General features: G+C 30.7%; 1 protein-coding gene and 1 long non-coding RNA gene across 2 annotated transcripts; both read left to right on the top strand.

The window, feature by feature from the left end:
* Positions 1–836: 836 nt before the first annotated feature.
* LOC126780433 (uncharacterized) lies at positions 837–1591 on the top strand. Its single transcript, XR_007670501.1, has 3 exons — positions 837–957; positions 1214–1325; positions 1404–1591. It is a non-coding gene; the product is annotated as an uncharacterized LOC126780433 (long non-coding RNA).
* Positions 1592–9463: 7872 nt separating this feature from the next.
* LOC126780417 (uncharacterized) lies at positions 9464–11972 on the top strand. Its single transcript, XM_050504892.1, has 10 exons — positions 9464–9569; positions 10253–10390; positions 10466–10538; positions 10611–10709; positions 10935–11026; positions 11107–11170; positions 11315–11358; positions 11480–11546; positions 11691–11767; positions 11873–11972. Exons 2-9 carry the CDS (start codon positions 10316–10318, stop codon positions 11729–11731), a joined length of 555 nt encoding a protein of 184 aa, XP_050360849.1. The 5' UTR covers positions 9464–9569; positions 10253–10315; the 3' UTR covers positions 11732–11767; positions 11873–11972.
* The last annotated feature ends 4466 nt before the right edge of the window (positions 11973–16438 follow it).

The following is a 16438-nucleotide window of genomic DNA, read 5'->3' as shown; positions in this document are numbered from 1 at the left end:
TACGCAAGCGGATACATTTCAACTTTGTTTCATTTAATAAGATATCTTAGGAATTGTGATTCTCAGAAAAAAAAGTGTATTACACAGACTGAGGAAAAATCAATGCTTATTCTTTTAAGCATCCCTAAATGTTGAGCCTATACATAATATGAATCATGACTATTTTTTGCCGGAGATGCTAAAACTTTAAAAAATCTTTTGTATATTTAAGACCTATACCAATGTTTAGCTTTATGCGCATTATTTTCCTCCAGAGCGATTTCGGCCACGGCGGCCAATCTCAAGAGGGATCAGCCAACTACGCATTAGATATTGCGTACACAAGTGTGTGCGCAAACACAGATGCACTTTCTATTTCCTAACTCTCATAATCCGATGGGGGCGGCAATCCGACACGACTGGAAAAAGTTCAAGCGCAGGACCAACGGCTTTACGTGCTTTCCGAGGCACGAGAGTGTACACACTTCCAACTTCCAGACTCCGAGCTGCTACTGAGAATTTTCTGACAGAAAAACAATAACTTTTTATTGGCCCGACCTGGGAATTGAACCCAGGACCTCCGGAACTGCAGCCTTGCATCAAGCCACTAGACCAACGAGGCAGTCAAATTCCGAATTATTTCCAGTAGAGGTCTACGCGTTATTCCTAACCTAGTATTTTGAGGTTAGTTAAGTTAAATTTTTGTTTTCGAACATCGTAGCGTGTAGATGTTGCCATAGTAACTGTGTATTGATTGAACCTACGCATGCGCAAAGTTGCCTGTTTCTAGCCCACACTGTACCCGGGAATAAATTCATTCTGGTTTTTGTTTTGTTGTGGTTAACACCTTTTTTTATATTATTTTTTAAAATTTTATATGATTATTTAATTTTTAAAATAACTATATAATAGTTTTTCATCTATTTAATTAAGAACGTGTATACAAGCAATATTTCTGTAGCTGTTCATATAAAAATCGTAAGTATACATCTTTTTGAATACGTTTACATTACGTTTTTTTATAAATAATTTTATTTCATTTATTTTGTGATAAAAATATCTTGCCTTGTAATTCTTCAAACTTGTTATATTCGTTAGTGAGATAGTTATAGTAGAGTTTCGTATATTATTTTTAAAGAAGGCTTGAAACCTATTTTTATGTTTAATAAAAAATATATATTATGTCCTGAATATTTAATTATCAACATTTATAAAAAATGTTATTGATTTCAAGCTAACACCTCCCCCTCCTTCAGTCTGAGGCAAGGAGGGGGAGGGGTGTGTAGCTGCGCAGCTGCTGGGCGTGGCGAAGATGGTGCAACAAATACTCCCAAAGTGTTAAGAAGGTATTTTAATCTTTTATTTCAATTTATTTTACTAATTAAAATGTGATCGTGTTGTATATTAACATTAATTTTTTAAAGGTTCTCTCCTGCCTGCTTCTTCAGCACCGGGCGGATGGCGGGAGTTTTTAGTTTTAATTTGACAGACATTTATGATAGTACAATATGCGCATAAAAAGATGGTACTATTTCTGAAGCCAAACGTAGACGCGCGTATTTAAGTTAAATTTAAGGATAATTATATAAATGTCATCGCTTGCTTCGGTAATATTTACATAAATAATGACAAAATAAAAATAAAAAAAAAATGTTTCGTTGTTTCATTCATTTCTAATAAATATTTAAACAACCATAATTTCATATAATTTGCAAATATGATAACAAGTGATTACAGCATTTTTTCATACTATTTATATATTATTCATTATGATACAAAAACTATTCATACCTATCTTAGTTCTATAATATAATAATTCATCATTCTTATATTATAATATATAAAACATACTTCTAGAACAAAATACCACACATAGAACAAATGTAGTCAGCACTAACAACAATCACCTATACACAAACAAACAATCTTAGATTGCCTTGATTAACTATTTTTACAAAGCTTACATATATTTAAATTAAAGATTTTTTAAGATCTACTTTTAAAACTGAAACATAATATTATTTGTTTTCATGATAATTAGATAACCATTTAATTAGATAACAGTTTTTATATATAATTTAATAAATACACCAGTAGAAGTAATAAATTTTATTATTTGCTAATTTTAATATCTTTAATAAAATAACTATGAGATATTTTAAATTTAATTAAAACAAAATATCATATATTGTTAATTAGATGACAATCGTTCAGTTCCCCTTTTTTTATATATGCGCGGGAAAACTATTTTTTTAACTTTTTTACCAAACAATACCAATGACGTTCTGAAACCAATTATATTTTTATTAAATCAAATACAGTATAAAAATATGTATTTATTAAACATATTATTTGAAGTACATAAATAAGTATCTATAACATTCGGCCATTCTGACTATTAAGTTTGTCCGCAAGCTCCTCCTCCTCCACTATTTATAAGTTGGCACCACACCCCTCATTAATGATTATGCGAGCATTGACTACAAAGGTTAGCACCTCACCCTTCATCACATATTGTGACCGTGTGAGACTTCCCAACCACCACAGTCCCAGTCGACTTCCACAATCATAAGGTTAGCATCTCACCCCTCATCACCAGTGTGACCGTGTGAAACTTCCCAACAACAAATAATTCATCTTTGCATCAATCATCTTATTTTTTTTTTTAATATTCATATTTTCTATATTCTACTTTCTAACTAATTTTATATTCCAAATTTTAAAAATATAATTTTAAAATTTCAAATCCAATTATGTAATTCACGATCATACTTTGTTATAATGCATATTTTCTTAAAAATGTTAAAATATAAATAAATATTTAAAAGTTAAATATTTTGTAACAAAGCAAACTCTTCAGTTATATAAAAACTGGTTACAATTTGCTTCCAGTGTACACCATGTAACAGCCGAGATGGCCCAGTGGTAAGAATATGTGAATTTTAACCGATGATCATGGGTTCAAACCCGGGCAAGCACCACTGAATTTTCATGTGCTTAATTTGTGATTATAATTCATCTCGTGCTTTACGGTGAAGGAAAACATCGTGAGGAAACCTGCATGTGTCTAATTTCACATTCTGCCACATGTGTATTCCACCAACCCGCATTGGAGCAGCGTGGTGGAATAAGCTCCAAACCTTCTCCTCAATAAGAGGAGAGGAGGCCTTTAGCCCAGCAGTGGGACATTCACAGGCTGTTATGGTTACGGTACACCATTTACAATTAATATCATTTCATATTTACTAGAATATCTTTATGGTCTTTAAAAACGTCTTTAAGAAAGTCTTCAGGCTCTGTAAAACACGCGGCCGACGCACCCAATTAATAGATTTTGAGGAAACTAGCGTCGCAATTACATGAACAGAAAAAGTAGTCGTAGTGTTGTTACTCAAAAAAAACAAAATTTTTTTGGATAAACTCAAAAATTACTAGGCCGATTTCAAAAATTCTTTCACATACAGAAAGCTAAATTTCAATGGCTATATTTTATTTATTTTTTTAATTTGAGATCCCTACGAAAATTAAAATAATGTAACACAAGGTATTACTTTTTGTATAAAGACATTATTTGGCGTGTTCTGCGAAAACTCTTATGCCTAAAGTAATCAATTGCATGTTTGTAGTAGTAGTAAGTAGTAAGTCCGCGAGGCTATACATATAACTATTATAGTTAAATCACAATAACTGTTTTTGTTCAAATCTATACTCTATGTATATATATATATATATATAATTGAAGGGTCAGTCTGTGATTTCAAAATAACTGCATCTTTTAAAGTTTATATGGCTATTTGCGATGTACCAAAACCAAAACAATCATTTTCTTAATTTTTGTCCGTCTATATGTCTGTTTGTTCAGGCTATTCTTTGAAAGGGCTAAAAATTATAAATTGAAATCAGTTATTTCATCAAAATTGGTTGAGTCTATCAAATGTTATAAAAACATACGTACTTTTGTTGTCATATACACATATAATGACTTTTCCTGACTGATTCATAAACGCATAAACTACAGGGGTTAGAAACTTGAAATTATTTTTTTTGCTATTTATACATTTTATGATGTATGTAAACACTCACTAACACTTTTTAAAGCTATAATATGTATTTCAGCGTTTTTGATAATCTACTCCCTAAGAGGGTACAATGGGGGTTGAATGTGTGTGTGTTGAAGTGGGGACTACGTCATTTATTATGTGAGAAGAATGATATTTAATAGTAAAGCTTCTGAGAAAAAGTAAATGTAGTTCGTTATTTCTTGAAACTCAACCCCAAACGGGAGAAAGGGATTGGAAATATTAGTATAAAAATAAAAAAATTGTCTGATCTGCTTGAAATTTACTATTTGTGTTCCTTGATTGACCTGACCTTGACCCAAACGGTTAGCAATTTTTTTTATTTTTGTTTTGAGCTAGAACGGTCGTATTCGCTTAAAAACTCCATATACATACTTCTAACGAAATACAAAATACAGAATCTATATACCTACATAAGTGAAATACTATTCATCGCGAGATCTCCTAAACTATCCACCGGATTGGCTTGAAATTTAAAGATGACGTTCCACGACGTAGACGCTCACTAAGAACGGATTTTGTTTAATCTCTATTCAAAACGGATTTATCACATATTACCACTCTCTCTCTCTGTGTAGGAGAGCCCATACCTAACATCAGTAACAGTTGTCTTAGTAACCGTTGCTATAGTAACCGATTTCATGATGTTTATATTGATGAACTAGCTATTGTCCGCGGCTGCGCTCGCACGTAATCTATATCGATACTCTTATTATATGATTTGATTTGATGTTTTGTATGTTTTTTTGTGATGAATAAACTCAAAAACAGCTGTACTGATTTTAAAAATTCTTTCACCTACAGAAATCTATGTTATCAGCGAGTAACTAGCTGCCCGTCCTAACTTCGTACGGGCTAAGTAAGGATTTTGTCCCGTGATTTTTTTAATCAATAGAGTATAACAATAACCAATCGATCTATTCGCCCACACACCCTGCATATTTTTTTCGTTGCTTATATTTATTCGAACGAAGTTCTTTTACGCGTCTTACAGTAGAGTGAACTGGCAGAAGTCGTCATGTAATAAAAAAGCATTATGCCCCCTCGAAGCGAAGTTTCCTCTCTTTCTTTCTTACTGTCTCTTTCTATTTTATGCGGTTGAATGTGTATGTGTGTGTAAGAATTTTTAGATTCGACAATGAGCATTGTTTGCGTAACCTCAATTAGATACACATGTAAATATTATTGTAACTCTATTTTTAACTTATAATTAATTATTCGATCAATTCAATTTATTAAATATACAAGTAGAATATATCACACGCAAATCAATTGGAGTATATGTGTGTATATTTATATTTATATTTGAGTTGTTATATTCCTTAATATATAAATATAATATATGTATTTGCATGGCGAATGAAAATTAAAACTTTGTAAAACTCTGCTCTCAATGAAATACCCATGTATTCTTATTGAGAATAAAGATTTTTAAATCTAAGTAGTCGTAAACGAGATACGTTTTGATTAATGATTAAGCTTTGACAATCCAAGATTATCATTGGATTTGTAATTCTTCAATAGTTTCATTTTTTTTAAGTCATCTTTTTCTTGTAGTTTAAATCCGCAACTGAGGCACCTCGTGATAACGATAATGATAATATCAGGAGAAATCCTGTATTCGTCGAATTATATTCTAAATCATGTGTATGCACCAACCGTTAATCGGAGCACTGTGGTTGAATAACCTTTAAAAAATTATCCTTAAGCCAAGAAGAGGCTTATGTCCAGCAGTGAACATAAAGCCCTACCACCACTAAAAAATAACTTGGTAGGTCCCACCCGTATCATCATCGCATATTATCACATATTCTTTATCAAGTATTGTTGTATTTCGCGTGTTGTTGGAATGAGCTAATATAACAACAGGCCCAAGGCACTTATCATCTTAGTGCTCAAAATTTGTGGTGCATTGGGAATCTAAGGAATGGTTAATATTTCTTACGGCGCCAGTTTCTATGGGTGGAGATGACCACATACCATCAGGTGGCCACCACTATACCATACCATTACCATCTGCTCGTTCGTCTTCCTATAATATAAAAAGGAGGACATTAATATTATATTAGTTCCCATTAGTTAGGTGAAGCAAAAGTGTTCTAAAATTGCATACTATGGTAGGTTTTAAAATATATTTTTTAAGCTGCTTGCGATTAAGCAAAGAATATGTGTCGTACATATATTAATTTCGTCGTTAATATATTCAACATATTTTGGTATATCACTTTTTTTTAATTATGTAAATGCAGTACATTATGTAATTGAATTAAATAAGAAAAAGAATGCTTAAAACGTGTTCTGAATAGAAATTTTGAGTTTTCTTTGTTCTCTATTACCGACATAAATCAGTGCATAGCAGCCTGTGACGTATTGATTTTAGCTGTTTTGCGTAGGTGCATCACGTAGGCAACGAGCAATGGAGGTCGGTGGAGGGTGGTGAAACCAGAACCAGATTTCACCACCCTCCACCTCCTTTCTCTATACCCAAATAGGGGGATGCAATAGGTAGTAATAGGACACTGAAATCGATGTCTGCACTCGTATTCGAAATTTCTATGCAATTGCACATAAGCTCGTCTCTCTCTCTCCAGCTTGGGGAGGTGCGCCACGTGATACGCGCAGATTAAATAAAAATAATCAACGTGTTTCTAAGGAGAAGGTATTGCTAGCTAGACTAGACAAGGGAGGCGTGGGTAGCTGTATTAATTTATTTGAAATCCGGGAGAGGTCATTCGCTAACGGACAGGGTGTGGCATTTTCCATAGCCGTAACCAAGGATGTGCATTATATATTTATGATAAGCGTTATTCTTCACACATAAAGGATGGATTGTAAATCAAGATATGTTAATTGTCAACAATGTCATAGTATTGTCAACAGTCAATGCATAATTTTTACACGTGTTTGAAGATTATATCAATCTCTTTTGTAATTTAAAGGTAAAATGTTATCGCGTATAGATTATTTATTTATAATGTTGTTGCAACTCTTGCAGTCGACCTTCGACGTACTGAAAGGATAACAAATCCGATTGGTAGACAGATAGTGTAACTTAGTTTTAAAAAAATAAAAATATAAAAAAAGTTAATAGACCTTAAAAAATGTACTAAGTAATATACGAACAAGTTTTACAATACAAAAATAAACTACAAAATAAGTTAATCAGTACCGTCTTTTCAAAGCCTTTGTCTTTTCAAATGAAAATGCTTATTTTCCTTACCGTTCATATTATACGAGTGAGCATTAATGTATAAGCGTAGAAAAATAAATATTTTATAATGATTGATTTGGTAAATCGTATTTTGTTTTATTATTTCAATTCTATATATTATAAATATGACTGACTGTAATAGCAAATAACTAAATAAAGATATATACTAAAAATTAAAAAAGAAAAAATATACGAGGTATATATATCTTTTATACGAGGCAGTATTATTGAATAGAATTTTAATAAAACATATGCATAATATGTCGTAATTAATGACTTCGGATATATGGTCAATAGAAAAAGCCTAGTTACATTTAATAGAGATTTTACAACTCTTTGTTCATTAAAAATATTTGTAAACTAGCTATGCCTTTTCACCCGCGTATAACAGAAATTAATAAGAGCAGACTTATAATATTTCAGTATATAGAACATTTTTAGTTTTATTTTTGTGGAATATTAGTATTAGTATTTATTGGTTTTCGCCGCACCCGAATCTAGATAGGGCAACAAACCATTGGCCATGAGAAAAACAGAATTCTCCTAAATCTATTTCGATATACTTAAATGTCTTTCCCTGGGTTTTTTTTATTGTGACTGCAAGCGAAACCTTCATAAGAAATTGTGTCATTTTAAGACTGAAGGGTAAATCTGTGTATTTAAAAATAAGGACTTATTATCAACTAGCCGATTAACTATAAAGTTAACAAAACAATAAAAAAAATATGAAATATGGATGGAACGAAATACCCAACCCATAAACTTTGACTTACAAAGCTATTTACAAACCGAAAACAAATACTTAACTATGAATATTAGTATATATAAACAACCCACTCAACTACCTGTTGAAATATGTCAAAATTATAAAAAGTAATGTCAAAGTACAAACTATAAAAACTGTCTATTATAATTATGGCATGCTTATAAAAACGTAAGTACCGTGTATTTTTCCTCACTGTAAGTTCACTGATGAAAAAAACGCCGTAATATATATATTTTTAACAAGAATGATATTTCGTGCTTCTTACTTCAAAATCACAGACTTCCATACAACCATTTATACCTTACCTATACTTACCGATTAACTATATCAAAGCCGCGACCAATAGCTATATTTATTAAATACATATATTGTTATATTTTTTCCGTAATATGTACAGCTTTTTTTAATAAGCTACTACCCTAATCTGACAAAATTTATTACAAACGAATATAGACAGAGGTTTAATTGTGCCCTGTTAATTGTACTATTGATCATATGGACCTTTTGTTATGTTCTTTTGAAGATTTTAAATCTCTAAAACCTCAACCTCAACTTACTTTGGAAGATTTTAAATCTCTAAAACCGTCCACACGTCCGTCCACGTTTTTAACGTTATTTTGTTCCTATTAACTTTCAATCACTCTCATTTTACAGACTATCATTAATAGGTAGCTAAAGTTTCAACCAATTCAACTGAACAGTTATTTTATAGCATGTTAATCTAATAAATATTCGACGTGATTCTTTAAATTGAGAACTTTTTTATTTATCAACCGATTAAAATTCCTTGGTTTGATGGCCTAGTGGTTAGAACGCGTGAATCTTAACCGACGATGGTGGGTTCAAAATCCGAGCAAGCACCACTGAATTATCATGTGCTTAATTTGTGATTATAATTCATCTCGTGCTTGACGGTGAAGGAAAACATCGTGAGGAAACCTGCATGTGTCTAATTTCATTGAAATTAGACATGTGTATTCCACCAACCCGCATTGGAGCAGCGCGGTGGAATAAGCTCCAAACCCTCTCCTCAAAAAGGGAGAGGAGGCCTTAGCTCAGCAGTGGGACATTCGCAGGCTGTTACTGTAAAATTCCTTCCTACCAAATTTGTGCTGTGAAAGCGTGACAGACATACAGAGTTACATTTACATTTATAATATTAGTAAGTATAAATGAATTGATAAAAAAATTGCCAAGATAGTTAATTTTTATTTATTTTCCATTTTGACTTAATTGTCGAAAAAGAATAAGTACTATTTTTTGCCGATTCTTCTGGGTAGAATCCTCATTCCGAACCATTTCATCAGACGAGTTCCAGAGACCATGGTTCCAGACTGGGCTAACATTGATTCTAAAAAAGCTCGGACATGCGCAAGCCGATCAGAACCTAGCTGGCCCTGGAAATCCAGGCAGTCTACCTCCGGAATTCAGTCTAGAGTGACGTATGTTATTTAATTGAGATTTTGAACATAGAATCAGTGAATTAATTTAATATTATAATTTAATAGTGTGTCAATAAACCGAATTTAATTACGTAAGTATACAAAAAAATATTATTTGTTTTTTTTTTATTTGCTCATAAGGCGACCGTGATAAAATATAATACTCGAATGAATATTTTATAATACAAAAGTATTTATACGCAAAAGAGCGATGCATTCATTATTGTTTTTATTATTTTTTACTTAAATAACATGGATCTGACGCAAGCTAATATGTTATTTTAAGTAATGCAAAAAACCGTATTGCTGATGCGATTGATGCTTGTAATAAATAGTTAATGATTTTCTCATACTCTTCACCCCTTTACCAGTGGGAGGAAGTGGGAGTATGCGCAGTTGAAGTTGTCCGAGATGCCCAAAGGAAGGGGTGCAAATTACCTATACATCAGATAGCTATGCCTGTGAACTTTGTCTGACTGCAATGCGCATGTGAAGTTCTACTAGTTCAGTTGATTTGAACCGTTGTTTCAAAGACAAAGAAACATACTCAATTATAAATTTAAATATTTTCCTTATTTAACTTATTTTATTTTATCGTGTTTTTTGGTTGACATTAGAATTACAGCTGGTACTTAGTTCTGGTGCGGCGAAATAAACCTTAATGCTAACTTTTTGTTTGAATCGTTCGGTGTCCATTAGAGAATATGTTGAATTTTAATTAGTTAATTGATACAATTCCTTTGCAACAATTAACTGATATTCATTTTGTTTTCAGGTCACGAGATTTATAGACAAGTTGGTATACAACGTGTAATAAAAGATATTCTTAATTAATAAAATGTTCAACAACGAGCAATACCGATATCATAAAGTATGTGAAGCCATGAAGAATTCTGAACAGGAATTAAATGATGTCTGTTTTTTGATAACACATAATACTGATTAAGTTCTCCAGACATAAGAAATAAATATTTGTTTTTGTATTCAGATCTTAAGTTTGAACATTGCTTGTAAGGACGATATGGCTGGTCTTCACGATTGCACAAATAAGATCAAATTAGGTAAATAAACAGCATATATAATATACAAATACAAAAAAATTAAGAAACTAAAGCTATAAAATCTTCTTTCAGAGCTAACAATGGGCGCTCCAGATAAACCAGAGAAAACCAATGATAAAGAAGGAGGACCTATTAAAACACCAAACATACGCATCCAAACGAATATAACAGGTTTTCTTTTGTTATTGTTTTATGTATTTTCATTTCTTATTGCCATTAATTATAGTACTAAAATTAAATTGTTTTAATGGAAAAACGAGTGTTGTGACAGTTCTCCTACTGTAACAATAATGTTCCTTCTTAAATTTTGTCACATATTGTTGAGTTACTAAAATAAAGTACTTTTTTTATAAAAAGTTACATGCAATAAAATGAGATGTCATATATATTTTCCAGGACAACGACCACATCGCGTCTACGCGCGTAAAGTGCACGATGGAAGCAAATGTCGTCATAAGTACTTTTGTAAGATATGCAATAAGGATGAGGTAATTAAATAAGATTTTTGGTTACGATTAATTTTATATACCATGAACATATTTTCTAAATTGGTCATCATGTTTTCCAGGTGAACGACAAAGACCCGTCTGAAGACTATGCTTTTGCTAAGCGAATGGCTCAAAAAAAGATAGGTAATTAATAGCTTGAGATTTTACTCGAGAAATTTAATTTTAAATTTCATTTCATTAAAATTCATATCTATTAAAATTTGTATACAATCAAATGAAATGTTATATAATTTAATAATGTTAATAATTTCCATAATAATTTTTCAGGAGCGATCGATACACGTCTTGAACATCATAAAATAGATCGTAAGGTAATTAATAAATATATATATACTAATGACAAAAAATTCTAAAATATTTTTATAATTTGAATTAACTACTATGAATATATAATATTTTCTATAATAGTAATAATTATGTAATATTTTACAGAGGATGGAATTGATGTATAAATCCAAAAACATCCAAAGCTATGAACGCAAGATTCCGAAAAATAAAGGTAATAAAACACCTGTGGATACTCAAATATAATTAATAAATTAAAATTAAAATGGAAATTCGAATTATGATCTGAATTCTGATTTTAATATTCATATCTTATTGGAAATTGTAAACAAGGAAATGACTTATAATATGTTTTCAGGATCCTCGGCAACACGCCGCGATAAGTCTGCTATGTTTTAGGTGTTCAGCGGCTGTTACGCAGATAAAAAGAAAGAAGTAATTTTTTTTTAGCATTATACATCAATTTCTTAATATTTTTGCCACAATTTATCTTTCATAAATATATATTCTATACTTAATAATGATTATTATATTTTTCAGATGGAACAGTTCCAAGCGTTAAAGACGAAGTTTATTAACTCTCTGTTTTTTTTTATTATTACCAGACTTGAAGGAAATCTAATTTTTTGATATTTATATATACTCGTACATATATTTTTTTAAATTAATTTAAAAACATTATACTTATGTCTTTCTATATAATGGTTATTATTAGTAGAATAATAAAACTAAATGTTCTTATGTAAGTCATTTAAGGTTTTCCAATTCGAAACGTATTTCTTATACAGGCTTACCTCGTGTTTCCAAAACGATGGTCAAAGCTATCAACTAATTTAATTTTAAGCGAATGATCATCGTTGAAACTGCGTTACATTAATTATTATAAAAGGGTTATTATGTAAAATATGACAATTAGAAAACCCAGTTAATTTTTTTCTATATTAATAATAAATATCAGCTACGAATATTCTTTGCACAATATAATCAACTATAACTTTTTGACGCGGTACTTAGTTTGGTTATAAATGTTTTGTTTTATATAATCCAAAATATTTTTACGTAATATATAATAATTGATAATGATAAGAATAAGACAAATATGGACAAAATTAATTATGTATAATATGAGTAGATTTCTCTGTAAATATAAAATTAGAAGCAGTCTGATTGTTTCATATCGTTGAATTTGTCGAATTATATATTTTTCAAAATTTCAATTCAATCAATATTTATCTAAAATATTTCGTCATTGTCTTACTATACACCGTATAAACGACAGTGCTTTATAACTGATGAACAATCAGGTTGCTTCTAGAGATATCTAAATATTTTAGTTTTTTGCTTCTATTTGTGATTTGCTAAAATTATTTTAAGTATGATTAAATGTAGTTCACTACTACTTTATTATCATAGAAAAGAATAGTTGAAATATAAGGGTTTACCAAGTCGTGTGGGGGTCGTCGTGTATGGACACTATAATCTTACTTTAAATAGAAGACGCTCCTCTTTAGTATATAAAATTAACTGTATTAGTTAGAATAAGTACTGTAGCGTCATCGTCGTAAAGCGATCTTCTTTTATTAAATACAATTTTACTTATTAACATTATAATAATCTACTTAATGAAATTTCAAAATTTGACGGACCGGTTGACGTGGTTGGTAGATACTTACCTTTCACGCCGAAGGTTGTGGGTTCGATTCCCACCCAGGACAGACATTTGTGTGCATGAACTTGTCTGTTTGTCCCGAGTCTGGGTGTAATTATCTATATAAGTATGTATTTACATAAGAAAAGTAGTATATAAATTATATCAATTGTCTGGTTTCGATAGTACAAGCTCTACTTTGTTTGGGATCAGATGGCCGTGTGTGAATAATGTCCCAGGATATAAAAAAATGTATTATTGTATAATTTCATTTGGTAGATAAGTATGTCATGTAGAATTCAGGAAATCGTAATATGACAGATATTAATTAAAAATTAATGATTATGGATTAATATAATTAAAAACATTAGAAAATGTAAGTAAAAATATAAACATACATCAATGGAATAAACGAGTAGTTTGTAAATATGTAGTGAACTAGCTATAAGGTTATATATGTATCATATTCTCATTTTTTATTTAAAAAAATTAAAAAGTGTCAGCTGTCACAATTGTTTTGTCAGATATAGTTTTTTTCTAATCAAACTTTGAATAGGCAAAAGTGGAAGTAGATAAAGTTAACAAGTTGGTAACTTGCTCTTCCCGTTGATAATGTTCTATTACAGGCGTCATGTAATGGTGAGAAGGTATGCCTAATACAAACTAAAACGCCTTCATATTTTTCAACCCTTAGCGTTTTATCTTCACATCTTCAGTTCTTTTCTTTTTAGATCTTTGTTGGACTTGTAGATTTTTTTTTATTGATTAGTCTTTAGTCGATTGATATATCGGTATTTAGTAACAGCTTGTAGTATTTGTTTGGTAGGTATCTAAATTAGTAAGATAATTCTGTTAATAGTTTCTCAAATATCATTCACATAACTATTAATTTATAACTACGGCAACAATATAATATTAAGGAGTACACGAATGGGGCAAGCGGAATGTGCAGCATCTAGTTTTTCAATTAATTAAGAATTACATCTTTACTCGTCGTTTCTTCGTAATGATAGTTATAATATGGTATTTTGTTGAGGACAACATTTACCATTTTGGAAGTAGATTAACTAATACTTAAAATGTTACATTTTAATTATATTCATCTAATTATGTCTCTTAATGTATCTAGTATAAGATATGAACTTTTGCAACTGATTATGAGGGGAAAAGTTGCCGGAAAGCTGTTGGGCGCAGAAAAAAGTCTTGGCTGTGCAACATCCGTGAATGGACGGGAATCGCGAGTGCTGCCGAACTCTTTCGCCTCACGAAGAACAAGAAGGAGTATTTAAAGCTGACTGCCAACCTTCGCTAGTCGGAGTGGCACTCGAAGAAAAAGAAGAATGTATCTAGTAATATAATTCCAGTGTCAATGTTTATATTAATAAATAAATTTAACTTCTTTCAATTAATATTAAACTTTGCCTTGTGGCTTTTCAAATTTTCCGGTCACAACAAAAAAGTATAAAGAGACCATGAAGTGGCATTTAAATATTTACCCAATTATTCCGAGTATTTACTATGCAACAATAATCTTAAATTAAAGCAATGGACATTACATTAGTACAAATTCAAGAGCAATTTTAAACTAATATTATAAATGCGAATGTCAGTTTGTTTATTTATTTGTTTGTTACGCTAACTACTCCGACTACTAACCGACTACTACACTACTACTACTACTACTCCGACTCCGAAACTAACTAACGAATCTAACCTAACACCTGCACCATCCCATTCTCCCTCAAACGCGGGCGAAGTTGCTGGCGAAAACTAATTTAACATTAATTTTTGTGTTGCGCGGCAATCGAATATTATAATATATGAAAATTAATGCTTGTTCGTATTCGAAGCGTTTGCGACCTTTCATTCTGTTAAGTTAATAAGAAACTTATTATAATTTTTTTTTTTAAGTATTGTTGCGTTTGGAAATGAAGGGAATTTTTTTGACATAATTCCATGAATCTACTCGTATTTTATTAGACAATTTATGACAAAAAAAATATTTAGGAAATATGTAGACTATATTACCAAAAATTATTTTTTTTGTAGCTTTTATGTGACAAACGACGAAATTTTAATAAATAAACAACATATATCTAAACAATATGACAAATTTTAATTTTAAAACTTAATTTTTCTACACAAACTATTAACATATTATTAGAAAACTAATTTATCAGATATTTTAGAAAATTATTAAAAGTAGGTATTGGTAAAAACTGATGTGTGTCGTCTTTTTTAATAACATTCATATTTAAATATATATCTAAACCTTTCTTATGAATCATTTCGTCCGTTGGCGAAAACTATGAAAATCCATTCGGTAGTTTTTAATTTTATCGTGTTCACACAGACAAATAAACAACGCAGCGGGGACTTTGTTTTATAAATTGGTGTGCCTTATTTTATATATTTCTAAATATTATCCTTACCATATTTAACAGTTAGTTTAATAATCTTATAATGTATGTAAATGTATGCAAGTTAAGTAAAAGTATAAGCAAGTTTTAGCTTAACATTAATAGTGACATCAATCACATTATAATCATCGGTTTCGCTATATGACAAAGTCATTTCGTTAAATATTTTAGTCTCACAAAAAGGATTACAACTGTTGATGATATTATTATACTTTATATATGTTTCACATTCTAATATAATTATATAAACCATTTAACTAATATATAAATTTCTACTTAGAATTAATTATCAAATTAAATAAATAATAATAAGTTATTTATTCAAGTAACAAGATTCAAACAAAATTACAAAAAAATAAAATAAACACTATCTACTATCAGCTAAATATATAATTTACTAGTTCCAGTCCAGTTGAAACTTTACAACAACGGTTTATAAATATAAAGTCCAGTCTGTTAGCAATCATGTAGAATTTTGTTAGAGCTGGCCCGCACTTTTTTTTTCTTTTTAACGCTGGAAAATCGCATTACGCGGTTATCGGGAAGAGTGGGGGGTATATGGGGCTCGCCGGTGTCCAAGGCGCCGAGTGAGCCCCGAATATCGGAATACCCACTAAAAACCCAGCGGTACCCTTTCCGTCTTAACAAGGAGCGCCACGGGACTGCTTGCGCATTCTACCGTGAAAGCTGGCCCGCACCCTGTGAACCAAGGCTACACACCATTTTCGCATTAATGCGTAAAAATGTCTATATTCGCTTTAGCAAACATACCTGAAGCACTACAGAAGCGAGGCAACCCTATCAGCAATCTAAAGGTGTTATTGTACTGGATACGAAGAGCATTGTATGATTTTAATTATATTCTGGCGACATTTTTAAATTATTTAGTTAATTAAGCTTAGATAATTTAAGTTAAGGTATATATGTCTTTGAATATTAAAAAGAACATTAAATATATTTTATACCAAACATGACTTGAGTTGGATATAAATCTATATCCTTCACTGCTCTATATTATATTATTGTTGTAAACATTAA

The sequence above is a fragment of the Nymphalis io genome, chromosome Z (assembly GCF_905147045.1).
Source record: "Nymphalis io chromosome Z, ilAglIoxx1.1, whole genome shotgun sequence".
Classification (NCBI taxonomy): Eukaryota; Metazoa; Arthropoda; class Insecta; order Lepidoptera; family Nymphalidae; genus Nymphalis; species Nymphalis io.
Note: the sequence above shows the minus strand (reverse complement) of the source record. Positions and strands in the feature narration are given on the sequence as shown.